The sequence below is a fragment of the Phaethon aethereus genome, assembly GCF_964289735.1.
Source record: "Phaethon aethereus genome assembly, chromosome: 2".
Classification (NCBI taxonomy): domain Eukaryota; kingdom Metazoa; phylum Chordata; class Aves; order Phaethontiformes; family Phaethontidae; genus Phaethon; species Phaethon aethereus.
The window spans coordinates 60,288,403-60,306,599 of NC_138582.1; the positions used below are offsets into that span (position 1 = coordinate 60,288,403).

At 43.2% G+C, this 18,197-nt stretch overlaps 1 protein-coding gene across 3 annotated transcripts in view; it reads left to right on the forward strand.

Moving 5' to 3' along the window:
• Positions 1–12,198: 12,198 nt before the first annotated feature.
• The window catches only part of LDLRAD4 (low density lipoprotein receptor class A domain containing 4), a gene marked incomplete at both ends in the record, with an annotated part of 180,600 nt that continues 174,601 nt past the window's right edge, over positions 12,199–18,197 (forward strand). For all 3 annotated transcript variants that reach the window (XM_082015105.1, XM_082015106.1, XM_082015107.1), the window contains one exon: positions 12,199–12,238. In XM_082015105.1, coding sequence (XP_081871231.1) covers positions 12,199–12,238 — 40 coding nt within the window. The remainder of the gene's footprint in view (positions 12,239–18,197) is intronic.

Sequence of the window (18,197 nt, forward strand, 5' to 3'; positions counted from 1 at the left end):
GCCCGCTGTTCTGGAAGGTAGGGGAGGGCAGGGCAGTGACCCCCGGGGCATGGGGTGGGGTGGGACAATCCAGTTGTGCCTGCGCGCCCGTTGCTGGGTGGGAGACTCCAGTTGTGGCTTCTGGGGTGACCGTCCTCCCTGGGGAAGGTTCTCTGACCCGTAGGTCGGCGGTGCGAAGACAAGCTGCGTGCCCTTACGGAACGTGAGCGCCATTTGCAGCATCAGCGTATGGCCCCACAGATTTTACATTTAAAAAGAATGCAGAACGTACTTAGTTTGAGGTAATTAACTTGAACAGTGTACCAAAGTGTATGGCACATTTTGAGGTGTTTTAAAATCATGGTATCGGTTTGTTTCTGAGAAATTTTGTAGTTAACCCAGTTTCAGCTCTTGGTGCATGAGTGACTGGGTAACATACGATGAACCGTGTTATATAAGATGCTCAAATTGTTGATCCAAAATTCTAGCTATTTAACTCTTCTGGGATCTCAGTGTTTCTTGTTTTATTTTTGTCCTGTTTCTCTTTTCAGTATTTGAAGTGTTGATATGAAGCCCTTTTCTGCCAGTGCTGTTAGCAGAAAGAACTTACGTACATCCATCTGCCCATTCCTGGGGCATGGGAATGGGTTGCACTATCAGGAGCTTTTAACTGTGTGGTATAGACTAATACAGGTGGGATTTGTCCTGCTTTGTCCTCTGCTTCCTCTAAATAGGTTTGTGTCTTGCAGCAGGAGAGAGTGAAATAAGAATCATCAGCATCGTTGGTTCCAGCTGCCTCCTCAACAGAAAAACTGTGTTTTATTTGGACGAGCTTTATTGCCTCTTGAATATTTTGACGAAGAGACAGTCTCTCCCTTTCCGTGCATCTTTCCCGCCCAGATGTTTCATTCTTTATTGTGCTTTATTAATAAGTCCAACGCTTTCTTAGCTGTAGGGCTGCAATGCAGAAAGCAGATGCTGCTATTAGAAAACATTCCATGATATTGGAAGCTTAATTATCCAAGGCACAAAGTCAGACTCTCATTATATTTTTCACTTGTTTAAAAAGAAAAGAAAAAGCTGAAAGTATTATTTGTTTTTATGGTAAGACTGACGGTAGGTTAACAGCTGGGAAATACAAAGCTGCAACTCCATGACTGAACAAGGAAGATAATGATTGTTCAGCTGCAGAGATCATTATTTTCTTCTAATACAAGATTGCAGTGTTTCTGTTTGTAGCTGTGAAGCTTTAATTACACTTTATAATTATTTATAAATTACATCTGTGTAGGCCCTTCCTGTAGGAATCTGTGTCTTTATTGGCAAAGGGTTGTGGGGGGAGAAGACTGGGAGGTAGGCTTGAAAGACCACACACGTAATCTTGAGGGTATTTGAAAGTAAACGTTAACGTTTTTGTACTTAAAAGGACAGCATGAAAGACAAAACAAGGCTAGAGAAGTCATATTTCCATAAATGCATGGATAGTACAGGAAGAGAACGGGTGAATGCAGTGTTTGCCTGAGAGAAACAAACCAGCCCAGTTTTGCTTGATGAAAATACTGATTTTTGAGTTGTTTGGTCAAAAACCTCAGAGTATTTTTTTCCCCTCAGTTATTGAAGAAGGTGCTGTCAGTGTTGCGTTGCTAACATGCTTGCTCAGTTACGTGCAGTTATGTGCCTCGGTTGCATCCAGACGCTGTAGATGAGCATAGCAAGAATGGCTTGACAATGTGACAAGGGTATATTAAAATACATCTATAATTAAAAATCGTTGGCAGAAAATAGATTAAAAAACCACAAACACGGTGTTCTTGGTGAGTTGTTTGGTTTTGCCGATCGGGATTAGAAATGCTTCCTGAATTCTAACTGAAATGAGGGAGTCGCAATTCTGTTCTTCTATCTGTGCTTAACAAGAAGTTCTCAACTAGGGGAATTTCACAGATTTAACCGAGAACAGTGTTACTTCCCCTGCCTTTATGCAGTTTTTTAATGTAAAAAGCTGTCCTTCAACGACAAGAAAAAATAGCCTCTTTGCTTTTGTGTGTTGGGTAATGAGGGATTTGAGAGAATAAACTGTGTAGTTCTCTGGAAAATGAGATTTAGCTGATCACCTCAGGATACTGCTTCCCAGCTGTGCTATCCCCTTGAATTTTGTGAGCTATTTTGTGAATTGTTTTCCAACAGCTTTTTTGAAGAAGGCCAGGCTTAAAGGAGAGTATGTATTGTTAGTATTGCCTGGAAAAGCATCACTGGCCTCTTACTTAGTTAAGAGGGTTTCTTTGGCATGATTTTACAATGCTAATAGAGTTGTTTTGGATTTGCAGAATAATACACTTACTCGAGAACAAAATCAAATTAAGGAAAATGCTGCTTTATGTTTTTCTCTCTGATCTATTTTACCAGTAACACCTCTGTTCCCTAAGATTTTTATAGCTCTCCACAGGCAGAAGTTATATCCACTTTACTGATGGGATCGGAAGCCTAGAGAGATCAGGTAACATGCTCAGAAAACCAAAGGCCAATCTCCCAAGTCCAAGAAAAATATGAGACATGCTAAACCATTACTTTGTTCTTTTTTCTCATTTCCAGGTTGAAAGTTGGAGTAAAGTTGTAGTTAGTGGTAACTAAGAATTCCTGTGACAATTACTTATGCCCCATTAGAAGTACACACATTTAAATGCTGAAGGAGCGCTTTCTTCAGTGTTGTCTAGATTATTTAGTAATAAAGCAGAGTTCATTTTCCTTGACCTGGCATGGGCAAAACCACCATGGACTCAAGTGAAACTTTTGCTTGGATATGGCTTCAGATACAGGCTCCATATTAATCTAGTTTTTATCAAGTGTCATTCAGAGGATAAAATTCAAGTAGGTGCTCTGGAAAGCAGAGCATCTGGAGACCATGTTAAAGCAACAGTTGGGATCTCTGGATTGTTGTGCTGAGTTCAGAGCTCAGTCATAGTGTAATGACAGAGATGCAATTTAAACGTCCTGGTTTTGTTAGATACTGGGCAAAATGGAGACCTGGTATTAATGGAGGCAGACGGGAGTTTGGATCTATTGCTTCATGTAGACTGTTGTAGTTTAGCGTGAAAATCAGAACCGGTAGAATATGGATCAGCAAACCTCAGGATTTTTCAGTCACCTAAAATCTGGTGCAGTTCTATAGGAGAAATATTAGGTGTTTAAGGATCCTTTCTGGATACAGTCATACATCTTTTTAAGTTTTCTGTGGTACTGGAAGTAACCTGGATTTGTGCAGTACGTGATCTATATGGGCAGTCTGAAACAGTTGGAAACCTTCTTTAGGTTAGCGGAGGCGTGCACACGTGGCTGACGTTCGCACCAGCTGCGGCTGTTACGGCGGAGCGCCGCTGTCTCCCCTGCCGCGCACAGCAGCGCTGGCAGCACCCGGCGGCTGGTGTGCCCGTGGCTGGCTGCGGTTGCTTTGAATTGGGTTTTGCTTGTCCGGATAACGTTCCTGTCGCATTTCTTCGTGCAAGCGCTCAGGTGATGCTGGCTACTGACACTGTAAATAAACCGGATGAATTCCTGTGGCGTGGCTTGGTTCGCAGGAAAGCAGAACTAGCTTTGCGTGCTAGTGTGTATAAAATACTAGTGGGCCTTTCTCCTACGTTCCTTGCCCTCCTGAACAGCTGCTGCTTGCAGCAGATGGACTTTCATGGTATTGACTGATAGAGCCTTCCAGAAAGTTATGTAAGCCGTATCAGTGCTGCTTCAATTAATATGATGGCAGTTTATGCTAATTCAATTATATAGTTCACGTTTTACTCTTTAGCAGGAGAGGATTTTCACTGGTCATGGCCCAAGTGCACAGGATGCTATGTCCTTCTTGAGTGTGGCTGAGCGCCCTCGCGTCCCAGTGACACACGTAGCAAACTCAAGTGCTGTACAGATTGTAGTTTTAGTCTCCAAGATGATAGTTTCATTCTCCAGCAGCTTCCATGCCCCCTGAGTGTCTCTTCAGCACCAGTTCATTTTTCATTACAGTTAGCACAGGTTCACTGTTTTCTTCTGCATTTTGCATTTGCCAAAATGAGTATTGTATTGTGCTTTTTCATTCATACCAAGTGTTTTGACAGGAGTTGGAATAATGTTGGATAACTCCTCCTATTAATCTCTGAATTTTCAGATTCCCGTATATGTTTACTTCCATAGTCCTCAATACTGTTTGGTGGGAGGGCTGTACCGTTCCATGTCCATACGCTGCTTGAGATTTTCACGTGGGAGATACTGTCTTCTGCATTTCCTTTCCAGAACAATCAGAGTGGAGATGTTTCTGCCTTCAGAAATGAAGTGCAACTTGACTAGATCCACACAGTCTACTTTTTATGAGCAAAGTCGGTACGTGTGTCTGTATCTTCATTGCGTGTATTAGGATTTTTGGCTGCTCTAACCAATTCAGTGGAAGAGGTTGGTTTTGCCTGAGCACCCTTTCCCTGGTGGGTGCGATGCCCTCACCCAAAAGGTGCTCTCGCTGGAGAGCGGAAAGGTGCCACTGTGTCTCCTAGGGATGATGGGGATGGTTGACATAACTCATTTACTGCAGGAAAGGCACGCTGCCCGTTCGCGTCTCTTATGCAAGGTTTGTCAGTGGGGGTGACATGACCGTGTGCTTCTGTTATACCTAAAAACCTAGATAAAGAAATTGGGAAGCAAAAAGCTAGGAAATGCGTGATGCACACTTGGAACATGGAGAGCTTGTAAATAACATAAATGCTTGTGTCTGTGTGGTGGGTTCTTGAGGTGAAAGGAAGGCAGAAGAAACGTTTTGTTGAAGCAGCAAAGTTGCTGTGGGAGTGAAGGAGAAGAGAAACATCTCACACCTTGTGCTCAGCTCCACGTTGATAATGTTCTTAACAGATAGGCAGTGGCCATATTGTGTTCTCCTACGATGTTTCCTCCCCGCTCGCGCATCCTATGTGACACAACAGAGTTAAACCAGTAACTTCCCTGTCCTACTGCTGCTTATCTGGGTCGTCAGGTTCTGCAGCTGTGACTCACAACCACAGTTTTTCCAATAGCGTGCAGGGATGCTAAATGCCCCTTAGAGTGTAGTTGGATGTTGGATACTCGAAGTCTTGAGACATGCAGAATCCCCTGGGTTTCTGGCGACTGCTCGTTTCTCATACAAGTCACAGGGGCACCAGTCAAAAACTTGTGATCTTTTCTTCAGTCTGCTCAATGTAATTTTTGCTTTTACCAGCCTTCTGCAAATTCAAATAGTGACGCTGTGTTGCTTTGGAAGAATAATTAAGACTGGATTCTGCTCCTACTACCTTTTTGTTATTTTGGCAAATAACATTCAGAGCTCAGGTTTTTCTCTGACTGGTCAGGTTCATAGAGCAGCATGATTAATGATTTCTCTTGACAACTTCTGGTAATTACAGTTTTATTAAGGTCCAAAAATAAACAGTGCAATCTTCTCATTTGCCCTGTATAACATGGCTTGTACAGTTTCTCCCAATAATTATCTCATCTAAACCCAATAGCTTGTCACAGAGATCTTCGTAAACTTTTCCACTGGGGTTTTACTGCATTCTGTCAGCACAGCTATGGGAAAATATGTGTCTCTTTAGTCTGTTCATAGAGATAGAAAATAGAGGACCCAAATTAATTATTTCACTTAACAAGATTAATGGAAGGAAATGTGGAATGCTTCTTTGTGTTATCAGTTATTTATAGGATTTCTTCAAGTGCAATACTCCTTGCTATCTGATTACCGGAGGCTGTTCACTTTGGCACGAAGCTACTAAACAGACCAATTTTTATATTGTTGCTTCAAATGGTTGCTTCGCTCCAAAAAGAAAGAAAGAAAGAAACAAGTAGGAGAAGGAGAGGAAATGTCTGTAATGAAACATTCATCCTTTTTCTTTTAAACTGGACCATGCCTATAGTAGGCTTTGCAGTGTGTGCTGGCACTGGCTTTGGGGATATATCTGGTTTTCTAGAACATTTTCTTAAAAGGTTGGAAAAAATTATGCTTGATTTTTGGCAACATGCCCTCTTCTCAAGACCCGTTTCCTGCTTCAGCTAATGCAGAAAGACTACACCTCGCTCTGGTTGTCCTCTCTTTGCCCCAATTCAGGGAGTGCTGTAACAAAAAGGAAGGAAATAGAAGCTTGGACGCTATTCCTAAACAAGCTGAAGTTTGTGTAGGAATAGAAATACATATAACATAATCTAATATACAAACTCATTTTGTATGTATCTCACTGAAATGCACCAAAAAAGTGAAATACAGCAGCTGTTTAAAAAGTCACAACTGATCTGTAAAAATATTCATAGAATCATGGAATGGTTTGGGTTGGAAGGGACCTTAAAGATCACCTAGTTCCAACCCCCCCTGCCATGGGCAGGGATACCTTCCACTCAGTCAGGTTGCTCAAAACCCCTTCCAGCCTGGCCCCACCCCAACATTTCCAGGGATGGGACATCCACAACTTCTCTGGGCAACCTGTTCCAGTGCCTCACCGCCCTCAAAGCGAAGAATTTCCTCCTTATAGCTAATCTAAATCTACCCTCTCTCAGTTTAAAGCCATTGCTCCTTGTCCTGTCATTACATGCCCCTGTAAAAAGTCCCTCTCCAGCTTTCTTGGAGGCGCCTTTCAGGTACTGGAAGGCAGCTATAAGGTCTCCCTGGAGCCTTCTCTTCTCCAGGCTGAACAACCCCAACTCGGTATCTATATTGAAGGTAGAAAGTGAAAACAAATGAGCTATATGTGTGTGTGAGAAAGTTTGATTTGTGTATGGTCTCCTGTGAAAGTCGCCTTGAGTTTTTTAAGCGGTCTTTTGAGTTATGGGGCATAGTGTTTCCCAAGAACCAGCATTCACTTAGCACTTGTGCAATGTTATCTTAGAAGGAAGACAAATTATAGATAGAAGTAAACAAAATAAACGAGGATCACACAGTAAAATGCAGGCATTGCCATCTGAAAAAGAGTAGGTATAACTGGTAGATATTAGTATCTAGTTTAGAAGTCTCTGTGAGAAGCAGTACCAAAGCCTGGAAAACTCTTGCTGAATCCAAAAGGCGTTGGAGAGGTGTGTGCGCATATGCTTCACTTTAAATTGCTTTAGCAAACTTTAAAAGATATTTTTACAAACACTATTTTATGAAAAGAAAATGTTGGAAGTGGTTTTCCAGCCAGCAGCTTCTTAAATATATATTCAAGTCTATGCTGCCTTAGCCTATAGGAAGTATAGGCCTTACTTCAGCGAAGTGTTTAGGCACGTGGATAGTTCCGTACTTGTCCTGGCTTCAGCCAGATTACTTTTTTCCTTGACTTTGGAGACGCGCTTACATCTCCCGCTGCGCTGGAGTCATGCTGCTCAGTGGAGCCGTGCTGAGCGCTTGGCCAGCAGGGCCTCTGGCCTGCTCTGAGCCCCGGAGCGGGTCAGTGCCGGCGGCGGCCCAGCTCCCGCTGGGGGTCTGCCCCTGTTTGGCACCTGCCTTCCGCAGCGGCTGCAGCAAGAGCAGGGCAGGGTCGCTTGGCCTCTCTCCCCTTTTACACTTCTTTCACCTGACAGCTAGAAATTCCAGCAGCAGGTTCTCCCTTGACTGAGTGAAATTAAACCACAAGCTGGTCAGTGACATTCTCAAAAATGTAAACGCCTGGGCTTACTCTACAGATACTCCTGTTAGGAAGTTTGTTAAACGCCCTAGTGAAACGCCGTCCTTGAGGATATCTTGTGCCAAGGGCCATCACAGGCAACGCTCCCATGGCCGTAGCCCTTCTGACAACACATCCAGTGAGTTCCTAATGCCTGTGTGGGAACCAACAGCACGCGGCCAGAGAAACAGACTGTATATATAGTGAAAGGAAATGGAAAAAACACAAACAAAAACCCCAAGCTGCATCCTTTACTTATCAGCCAGTGCTTTTGAGTTTTTCAAGACATTACAGAGATACCAGTCTTGGAAAAAGCAGTATTTCACTTCTTCTTTCAGTGCAAGTTCCTGCACTCTTGGTCCTGACTGAAGATTGCACAATACTTCATAAAATGCAGATATTATTGCAGGATTTAATGACACTCATTGGCTGCTTTTCTTTCTCAGATTCATTTTTACAGTGGCCCTTTAATACTGCATCTTCAAATGTTCAGAAAAGAGGAATAGCAGGTTGACTAGCTATACACACCATGATAATGTGCAACTCACATAAGGTGTTTAACTATGAAAATATTTTCTGTTTGCAGTTTGTGTGAGGTTCAGATGATAGTGTCTTTCCCAGGACCAAATCTGAGAAAAGTGGAGAGGATGAAAACAACCGGATTTGATTTTTCTCTAGGTATTCAATCATGTAAGCACATAGTAGCCAAAAATCTTTATAGCACAGCTACATAATTATAAAACACAACGTTTTGCTTTGGTTTGCTTCTGAGACTCATATAAGACTGCAGTGGATGAATGAAAGCAGAAGTGGAAGGACAGTTCCTGTTGCAGTTGGAAAGGAGGTAACAGATGGAGCAAAGAGAAAGTGTCTGGTCTTTCTAGTCTACATTTTCTCTTTGCCGTCTGATCAGTATAATGGAACGTGTTCCCACTGGGGTCTCTGCAGGTTGTGAAAAATACTATAGTTACATCAAAGATCACACCTTATTGTAGTTCTGTCAGTGTTGTTTGTTCAGGTAGGTATTTTCACTTTTCGGTCCTTGCGGCAGGTTGGTTTAACATTTCTGCACCACCCTGGTGCGGAAGGATGGATGCATAGCTTCCCTGGGCGCATAGCTTCCCTGGGCGCATAGCTGCACTGGGCGCATAGCTTCCCTGGGCGCATAGCTGCACTGGAGCCGGCTGAGCCGCACCGAATGTGTCAGCCGAGGTCCCGACCCATTCCGCGCATGCAGACATGCCGGTCTGTTAGGAAACAAACACAAACCTCCTCTCTTTAAACATTGGTTCAGCTTTAATGGCAAATTTCTGGATAATGTGAAGGGCAATAGAAGGGTCATAGCTCTCCGTGCTGTTAAAAACGGAATTTGCCGTTTTCCTTGGTTCGCTGTGGTATCGGTTGGGCTGCTTTGTCGTCTTCACCTGGATGCGATTTGAAATCTGAGAGACCTGAAATTGTCATACAAATGTGACTGATGAAAGGTCTGCCTGTCGAAAATACTCATTAAGTAGCCTGCTTAGCCTTAAGTGTGAAGCACCTTCTGAGTACTGAACTTGATTTTGAGTTGTGAAGAGGCCCAGCCACACGCCGAGCGCTGCGTAGGCTTGCCCCAGCAGCCTGCTCGCTTTCCTTACGTCCTGCCTGCCACCTCCACGTGTATTATCTGCCAAGGGAGAAGAGTGCTTTTGCAGTGATAGAAAATGCTCACTTAAGGCAATCAAGAGATATCAGTATCTTCTTTCACTTGCGTCCTTAAGGGAGAAATTAAACCTGATGCAGTGCACTACCTTTTACATTTTAAGGTCTGAATGAACTCTGTAAGCGTTTCAGTGTTCTGTAATGTTGTTAAAATTACATCTATCTGAAGAAACAGAGGTTGCTGAAAGTGCTTCAGCACTGTTGGGTTCTTAACTAGTTTAGTAAAGTTGTGGAAAATTCTTCTTTAAATAAAAAGTTAATTTTCAAGAAAAGTAGAAGTATTTTATTCTTTTAAGAATCAGTTTATTATATCTAATACAAAGATGTAACAATAAGAGAATTGCCCTGAACGCTAAGTGCACATCTTAATGCACATCTGTGCATATTAGTGCACGTCTCTTGAGCATCTCTGAGATGGGAAGAGAAATTAAAGTGTTGAAAATAGAAGGCATCAGAATTGTGGATTTATAAACAAAAATCAAAAGTTATAAGGCTGAAAATGTGAATGCAAATATGGACCCGCTCTTATAAATACAGAAGAAACTCAAGCCTCTAGAGAAAAAGCTTGGGAAATGAGTGCACCATCCATCTATAGTCATTATAGAATAGTTAGCACAACGTTAAGAGCCAAAAGAAATACGTGCTGCGGTGTATGTATATTGCTCAGTTGTATGTATTTTAGAATAAAATAACCTCAGATGAAATGGTTCTTAGTTGTATAGAGCACTTGGGCTGAAAAAGCATCTCGAGGACCTGACATTCAGGCATAATAGCATTTTAAACACTACTCTAAAATTATGCAACTTTTTCTGCTAGGGGATGCTACATGTGAAGGCATTGTTTGTTTTTTTTCCCCCCCTTAATTTCTATTTTCTCCTCTATTAACTTGAGATGTTTGGGTAAGAAATGGGGAAACCATCTTAAATCTGTTCTGTAACCTTATTTGATTTGAATGCAAATTACTAGATTTGAATACAAGTAACTAATCAGTCAGTCCTGTGCTGTGTTTTGAGACAAAAATGTGTGTTCTTCAGTAATACAGCTGTAACAAAATTGGGGGAAAAAAGCAGCAGTCTCATTAAGGTAGAAGATTCGTCTTTGCGAGCAGCTAACTTCCATTCAGCGTGTTCCGAGGAAAACGACGTTCATCGGGTGTTGGACTCACTTGGTTTCAGTGACACACCTGAGGAGAGATCCTTTTTGTCCCCCAAGAACGGGCCCTAATGAAGCCTTCGAGGGTGGTGGTGCAGAGGAGAAGGTGCCCCAAGGAGCACGGGAATCTTTTCCATGGTTTTGGACTATCTGGGTTATTCATCCTTATGCTTCAGCGTATAAGCTGGTCTCTAGACCTTGCAGGTAAAGGGTGAGGTAGGGCTGGTGGCAGGTTGTGCACACCTGCCCGCCGAGCCTGGTCTTGTGTTCTCTGAAGCAGCGGGTGCTGGGACTGACAGTGACACTGGCACCCTCTCATATGGGCTGCTCCAGAAGATGGACCTCGGGTCCGATCCAGTACTGCAAGGCCTGGCTAGTCTCATTAGCTGAAATCCATTAGTAGATCATAAGATCATCACAGAGGTAGTTTCAACATGCCTGTGCCACTGAATTGGGAGATAGCGAGCCAAGCACTATTACATGAAGGAACAAGATGGCTGGGGAGTGAGTGGGTTCTCTTCCAAGTCCTCTTTTCTTTCTCCCTTGTTTTCTAAAATAATCTTCTCCCTAAACATGTACCTGTCAACAGTTTGCCTTCACCCCATAAAAATAAATGTATCCTAATTTTTAAAAGCTGGATGTCCAACAACTCTAGTTTGAGCTGCAGGTATCTGTGCTATGCAGAAGTAGTAGCATCAAGAAAAACTTAAGCACTTTTCTCTTGTTTAGCCTGTGGGTGTTTCTCACCTTACCAAATGTCTGAAGACATCCGAACTGCATCATCCGTGTTACAATTGAGATTTTAAATAGATAATCGACAGCAAGACATACAAAGGTTCTTAACCTCAGAAGACTGTTAGAACAGTGTCTATAGTGTTGGCAGACACTATAGCGTTGGCTCTTTTCCTGCTCCAGGAAAGAATGGAAGCAGCTATATGAAATGCTAATAATCTCACCGTGGTTTTGAATACACTAGAGAGCCTTGAATATTTTTCCTTTTCCCTTTTAACAGCAATTTTGTTATTGTATTGCTGCCCCCATCTCTGCTAAATATGGCTTTTGAAATGTAAATTGTATCTTGTTCTCAGAGATGCATATGACACTCTCAGCACTGTTCCTCTTTGCACTTCAAAGAGCTGTGTGGTCACACTTTGCATCTCAGCAAAATCGCAATATTTGCCTTCTGAAGATCTCCTTTAATGTGTACAATCAATCCCTGATAATGTGTTTTGGGTTTTTGTTCCCTGGAGTCTGTTAATTTTAGTGTTGCTACAGGTCATCAGGAAACATAATCTCTTCTTTTTTTAATTTCTCAGTGAGCGTGCCTGAGGGGAGAGGAACACAAGAGAGGAGAGACAATTGAACATCACCATTGGCCGAGACCTGAAAGAATGGTGCTGGATGAACAGAGGATCAGAACTTAATTGTAAAAGGGAAATAAAGTCTTGGCAGGCGATTTGCTTCATTTCCACATTCATCATGGCCCAAATCCTCTGGCTGGCTGGTTGATGGGACTGTCCAACGCTTCCTACTTAGGTCCAGTGCAGACCCCCTCTGCCTACAGATTGAAAGACCTGGGATCAGGTGGGAACTGGATGGTGCCAAATACAGGAATGGAAAGAGAAATGGACTCTGATGAGCTAAGATGGAAGTGACTTGACAGCTCCAAGCTCAGCAGTTGTCTCCAGTAAGGACAGGTTAAGACAGGAATCTCAAGCTTTGCTGGGAGAGCAGTATGCAGGAAGCTGGTTTTCAGGCCACAAATGCTTTCACAGGTAAGGACTTCTGTTCTAGTTCAGCTCATCGTTTTGGGACAGTTTACTGGAGTTTAGAAAATAAATTGAATAGGTGCTGGCTGTCGTTAGCACCTTGTTTAAATAATATTTTAAAACAGTTCAGTTGAACAGTTCAACGCTTGTGTTAACAGTAACACAGTTAATCCGTATTTCAGGCCCTCTGAAATGGATGGCCGCAGCCTTAGGGAAAGTATCTCGGCTTTCATCGTTAAATTACTCATTAACGGCTTAACAACGAGCGGCCCCCTGGGTCAGTATAAAATGTACTCTGTTCAGCTGCTGTCATGTTCAACATGGGAGTTTGGCGAGGGCACAGGGTGGACGCGGTTCATATCAGGAGGCTTCTCAGAAACACGTCAGCATTGAACTTGACCTCGTCAGCCAGAGCACATCTCAGGGCAGAACTTGCCGGGTACCTTCTCCTTGTACTCCCTTCCCACCCCGCAGCATTGATGTGCTGCGATGCTTGAACTACCGAAACTGGAGGGTTTCAACGGTAACTGTTTCACCTGAGGCCAATGCGTTTCCCTGTAGATATGTTGAAAATAGTGTAATGAGAAAGAGGGTGCCAAGGAGGTGCGCCTCTCTGAGGAAAGCTCCCTCTAGTGTAAAGTCCCCTCATTCAGTGCTGTCCCTGTCCAGACTGGTTTCGGATTTGAGAGGTGGGAGAAGGAAACAAGGATCAGAAGATCCTGCTGCTTTATTTCCACATCTGCCGGCCAGCTGAGACCCTGGCTGAAAATGGGTAGAAATGGGTAGAAAATCAACTGGATATTCCTCTTGCTTTCGTGGGTCCAGGTAATGGATTAGTACCACAGTGAAGGTTAGTGCTGTGCAAGATGTTTATTTTTCTGGTTTAAAATTTTTGCCTTTAGAAGAAGTTTACTGGATTGTGGGTTGTATCTACAGGAAGATCATTTTCTGCCTCGAGCTGCTTTACCCTGGGCTGCTTACTGTTCTAGGAGCTCTTCCCAGGAAGGAACAGCAAAACCGTTCATTCCCCTGTGGGCAGGCTCCCACTTTGTCCTTTCCCAAGGCAGATCCATCCTCAGAGGCTGGTCCCACCCTTCTGGCTGCAGTGGGGTGGCAGCTCTGTGTCCGCCTGTCCGCACCAGCACATCCATTTGGAGTGGTAGTGCAGTTCTGAACTGTCTCCGTTGCCTCGCGTCGCTTTGATTTACAACACGGTTTCCGTGCGTGTCAGCGAGTGTCTTGAAGGAGAGGAAAAGGGAAGCTGTTCTCCACATGTGCTCCAGCGCTGATGGGAGATGTGAAGTCTGGGACCACCACAGGGCCCGCCTGCCGCTGCCCGGCCGGCAGCACACTCTGCAGCTCCACACAGCCATTCTTGTCCTGTTTGTGCATCTTCCTCCTCGCTGACCTCTGCCAGCCCTTGGCTCATTCCTAGGAGTTTTTGCCACTCCTTTGCTCTCCACCGAAATGCCTGCTGTGTGGATATCTGTTCTCTTCCTTACCTGCCCTGCCTTCTGTCGCTCCCTCCTTTGCTGAAAACCGTATTAGCTTTAACACCCTTGCAATATTATATTATTTTCTTTCCAGCCTTACACTCTTCTGCCACAGCATCTGCTATCCCTTAGGCTCCCAGCAGGTAGGGGTTGTTGGCCCTGCAATCAGGGCGCTCGGGCAGCGAGGGGCCAGAAAACTGGTAACCTTGTGACTGCTGCTGGGTGGAAGAAACCTGGCAAATAGTGCTGCATAAAATTCAGGGAGATGAAACTGGGGTCCCTGGAAGCCCAAGGCAAGTCAGATTGTGGTGACAACCCAGCAGATTCAGACCTATTCTGGAGGCTTCAACAGAGTGAAGGTTGCTTGGTTTTTTGTAAGGAATTCTTATATTCTTTTGGAGTTCCTCTCGGGTAAAGATGTTAATAAAAATTTCTGAATCTTGGTAGCTGTACTAAAGAATTATTAAACATTGAGTTAAGTTGCACCATACGTTCAGGAGGCTTGTAAAGGAAATGGGCAGGAGACTTGTGAAGGAAACAGATTGAAATACTGTTGTTTATGTGAGGAGAAGACAAGGACTTTTGTTCCTTCCAACTTGTATCAAACCGATACCCATATTTGCTTTTTGTAGATCATTCTTTTCCTTGTTAGATTTGTCAAATGCATTCAGTAGTAAACACTGGGTAGGTATATATTTCTTAGAGAAGTTCATTGGGCCGTGTTACGCTAATTTAAGAGTGGCAATAAAAGTGTAATGGCAGGTGCATGTGGTTGCTCCTCTGATCCTTGCTATGCTGCTCCTTTTGTTTTATTGGAATGCCAGTTTAGCTGTAGGAGAAAACAGTAGCTGCTAGCAGCAGAGGGGGCATGACCACGTGTGGAAGGGAGCTAATTTGTATAGAAAAAGCTTTGATACCTGAAACCTGTGCAGTGTCAACACCGAATCTAGCCATGCTAAGTGAATGCAGCTATTGCAACCATCGGAGTAATCGTTTCCATTTACAATGGAATAGAGTGCTGGCAAAAGAAGCCTGGGAGGACGATGCTTCTGTGTAGCCACCTTCAAAATGTTTCGTAAACCTCCTTTTCAGCTTGCTAATCACTGTGACCTGGAAAAGTTTACATTTAAGGCCAGGAGATATTTTGATCCTATACACTCATTTTACTGGCACAAATGCCAAAGCTGGCCTTTTTTGCAGATGGCTCTTGTTCCAAGAGATGGACTCATCCAGTCGCTTTATCATGTATTACCAAACAATAGCTTATGGTTAGAGCTTTTTCACTTTACTGGCTAAATACTAATTTCAGTAGATCAGGCAAGTATAATAGGTTCAGGATTACCGGATGTAGAAAAGGCAATAGAAGAGAAGTTCTTCTAGGCTTGATTAGGAAAGAGATGGCTGAGCCTATGATGGTAAAAGGCAATTTGAGTGATGGCAATCATGAAAGAGTGAGCTTATCATTCTTCAGAAGACAAGAAGAGAGATCTTGAGTGTAAAAGCAATAGTATGGAAAAAAGTAGATGGCATTCAGCTCACAGAACTGATAGGTAACATTTCTTGAGAAACAAACCTAAGAAGTTCAAGAAGGCTGGCAATTTCTAAAGGAACTATTTCTTTTCCAATCACAATAAAGACTAATAAAAGCTCAAATAAAAGGTGTCCCAATAAAAAAGTGTAAGAAGAGGCAAAATTGCATGATCTGAAAATTGAGGACTCATACAGAAAGTAGAAACTAGGTGTGTTACTAGAGATGAGTGTAAAAGAACATTAGAAGAATGCAAAGGACCCAGTCAGGTAGGGCAAGGCACAAAACAAAGTACAACTGATAAAGGACACGGTAACAAGGAAACATGCTATGTTTTCAGTAGTAATAAGAGGAAGACTGAGTTTCTGGACTACTAGTTGAGAGGGAATGACAAAACTCATGATCTGATAGTGCAGAGGGGACCAGTAGTTCATGACGATTTTTGCATCACTCTTTGCCAAAAAGGGTGACTTGAGAAAGGTAAGAATTACACCTAGAGCAGGAATGGAACCGATTATAAACTAATGAGATAGGATAATAGGTATTTCAGAACAAGCTGGAGGTTATTAAATTACCTCTGCAACATAGGGTGAAATAGCTGAAGCAATGTCTGAGCAATTAGTGGTTACACTGGAGAACATTTGGAGGACAGTCTAGGTTCAAAAAAAGTTGTGAAAGAGCAAACACTGCACCTGTATGTAAACTTTCCTGGATCCTTCTTTTTCCCCTTTGGAGTAGATAGCTTATCTTAAATTCTTGTGGAAAAAAGGTCAAATAATCGACCAATTTTTTTAACAAATAACCTGTAGATAATAAGATGATAAATGAATTTGCATTTTTTTTCCAGAAAGTATCTTATCAGTGGAGCCTAATTTCCCCTGTAAGTAGAGAAATAGTATATCTTGATTTTTAGAAGGCTTTTTACCCTTTCATAAACAAGGTGGCAATATGGGCTCCAAGGTGGGTACAGAGTTGGCTGGAAAGCTGTTCTCATAATAATTGCTAGTGATTCATAGTCAAAATAGAAGGATATGTCAAGTGGGATTCTGCCCTAGATTGCCTGAAAATATTCAATATTTTAATTAATGGTGATAGAATCTGCATGCAAAATTTCCAGATGACACCAACCAGGGAGAGGATGTAAACTCTCTGAGCACAGGATTAGAATTCAAAATTAATGTGGTATATTGGAGAACTGATCTACAATAAATATGATGCAGTTCATCAGGGACAAGTTCTAAATTGTGGTTCAGCAGGAATAATCAGCTGTGCAAATCAAAATGGTGAGGCAGAAGATCTGCAGAAAACAGATGGGCAGTTGCAAAAGTTCAGAAAATGGCTATGAATCAACAATACTATGCCATAAATGTTGTGCTAGAATATATGGATGGGGTTTGTATGCAAGATATGCAAAATTATTTTTCCACTCTACTTAGCATTTGGGTGGCTGGTGTACTCCTTCTGATCTGAGCAGCGCTCTACTGGCCTGCTGGAAGCATCCAGAGAAAATCAAAAGGAAAGGCCAGAGGTCTAGACAATATGACCCTTGAGAATTGAAAAAATGGTCTTTTTCAGACTAGAGCAGTAATTCTCAAACTTTCTGAAGATGTTTTTCCTAGGTTCCCACAAAGCAGTAGGGATTTATGCCGGGGCACGTGTCTGATGCACTGAGCCACATGGCAAGATGTGGCCATGATACAGCGGTGCTTTGGTGTGATGGTCAGAAGGACCACTTCGCTTGCACACTTCTTAGCTGCCATGGAGTACTACACCTTCTGCCTTGGCCACTCTCAGTGCTGCATCAGTGGTAGGGTAACAGTGGTGGGGACACTGGATAGCCAACGTCTATTTTTTAAATTAGCTACTTTCTTCACCAGTGTGTGTTTTGAGAGGTTTAGGAGAACAATGTGATTCTGAAATCAGCTCTCCATCATAGAACAGTTTGGGTTCGAAGGGACCTTTAAAGGTCATCTAGTCCAACCCCCCTGCAATGAGCAGGGACATCTTCAACTAGAGCAGGTTGCTCAAAGTCCTGTCATCATTGGGGAGCGTATGGCACAGGGACATCCGGCATGGTCAAAGGATAAGTGGAACACTATGGGATGGATTAGGAATCAGTGTATGAAGCCTCCTGCCCTTGCGAGGTCAGCTTAGATCCATCAGGATTTTATTAGCTCCATCTCAGCACAAGCTCTATCAGACCTGGGCTGACTCTGAGGTATTCCTGCCCTGTGACCCTCAGCACTGCTAGAGGGATTATTAGCTCTGGCACTATGGAAACTGGAATAAATAGTAAGAGGTTGCTCTGTGCAGTGGGACCCTGCCCTTCAGTCTAGCACTGACTTTTCTTGTCACCTTCTGATCCCATTCTGTTACAGCTTCCTATCTTCTCCCTCACACCTTTTCCTGTGGAAGTGATGGCACCCTCAAATCTTTCCGTAATCGCTTGCAGCCTTCTGTCTTTAGGTCATTGTTGCTGAAGCTTGACCTTGGGCCATATAGAGAGAGGCCAAGTTACTCCCAAAGAGCAACTCCACAGCTTGGCTGCTATTCCCCGTGCTTTAGCAGAGAAACTGAACTCATCTGTTAAGAGATCCTCATGCTCATAGGAAGATAGCTTGGTGGAGCTTCTCCAGTCCCTCCACCTCTGCTCTGTATCCTGGTGGCACTCAGGACTTCTGTTGCATTTCTTGTCCTGTGTTTCATGCTTTCCCAACCTCTACCCGCCTCTTCCCTCATCAGTGCCCAAATCACCTCTCTCTGTACTGACGCTCCTTCATTCCTCCCCATTTGTACATCTGGCCTCACTTCTCTTCCAGATTTCCTACGCTTCTGATAATCTTCCCGCTTTTTGCTGCTTTCCTTCGTGTTCTTTTGTTTCCAGACCTCTCCCACTTCCAGACCAACTCACTACAACTTGATTCCAGGTTGTCTTAAAGCCTCT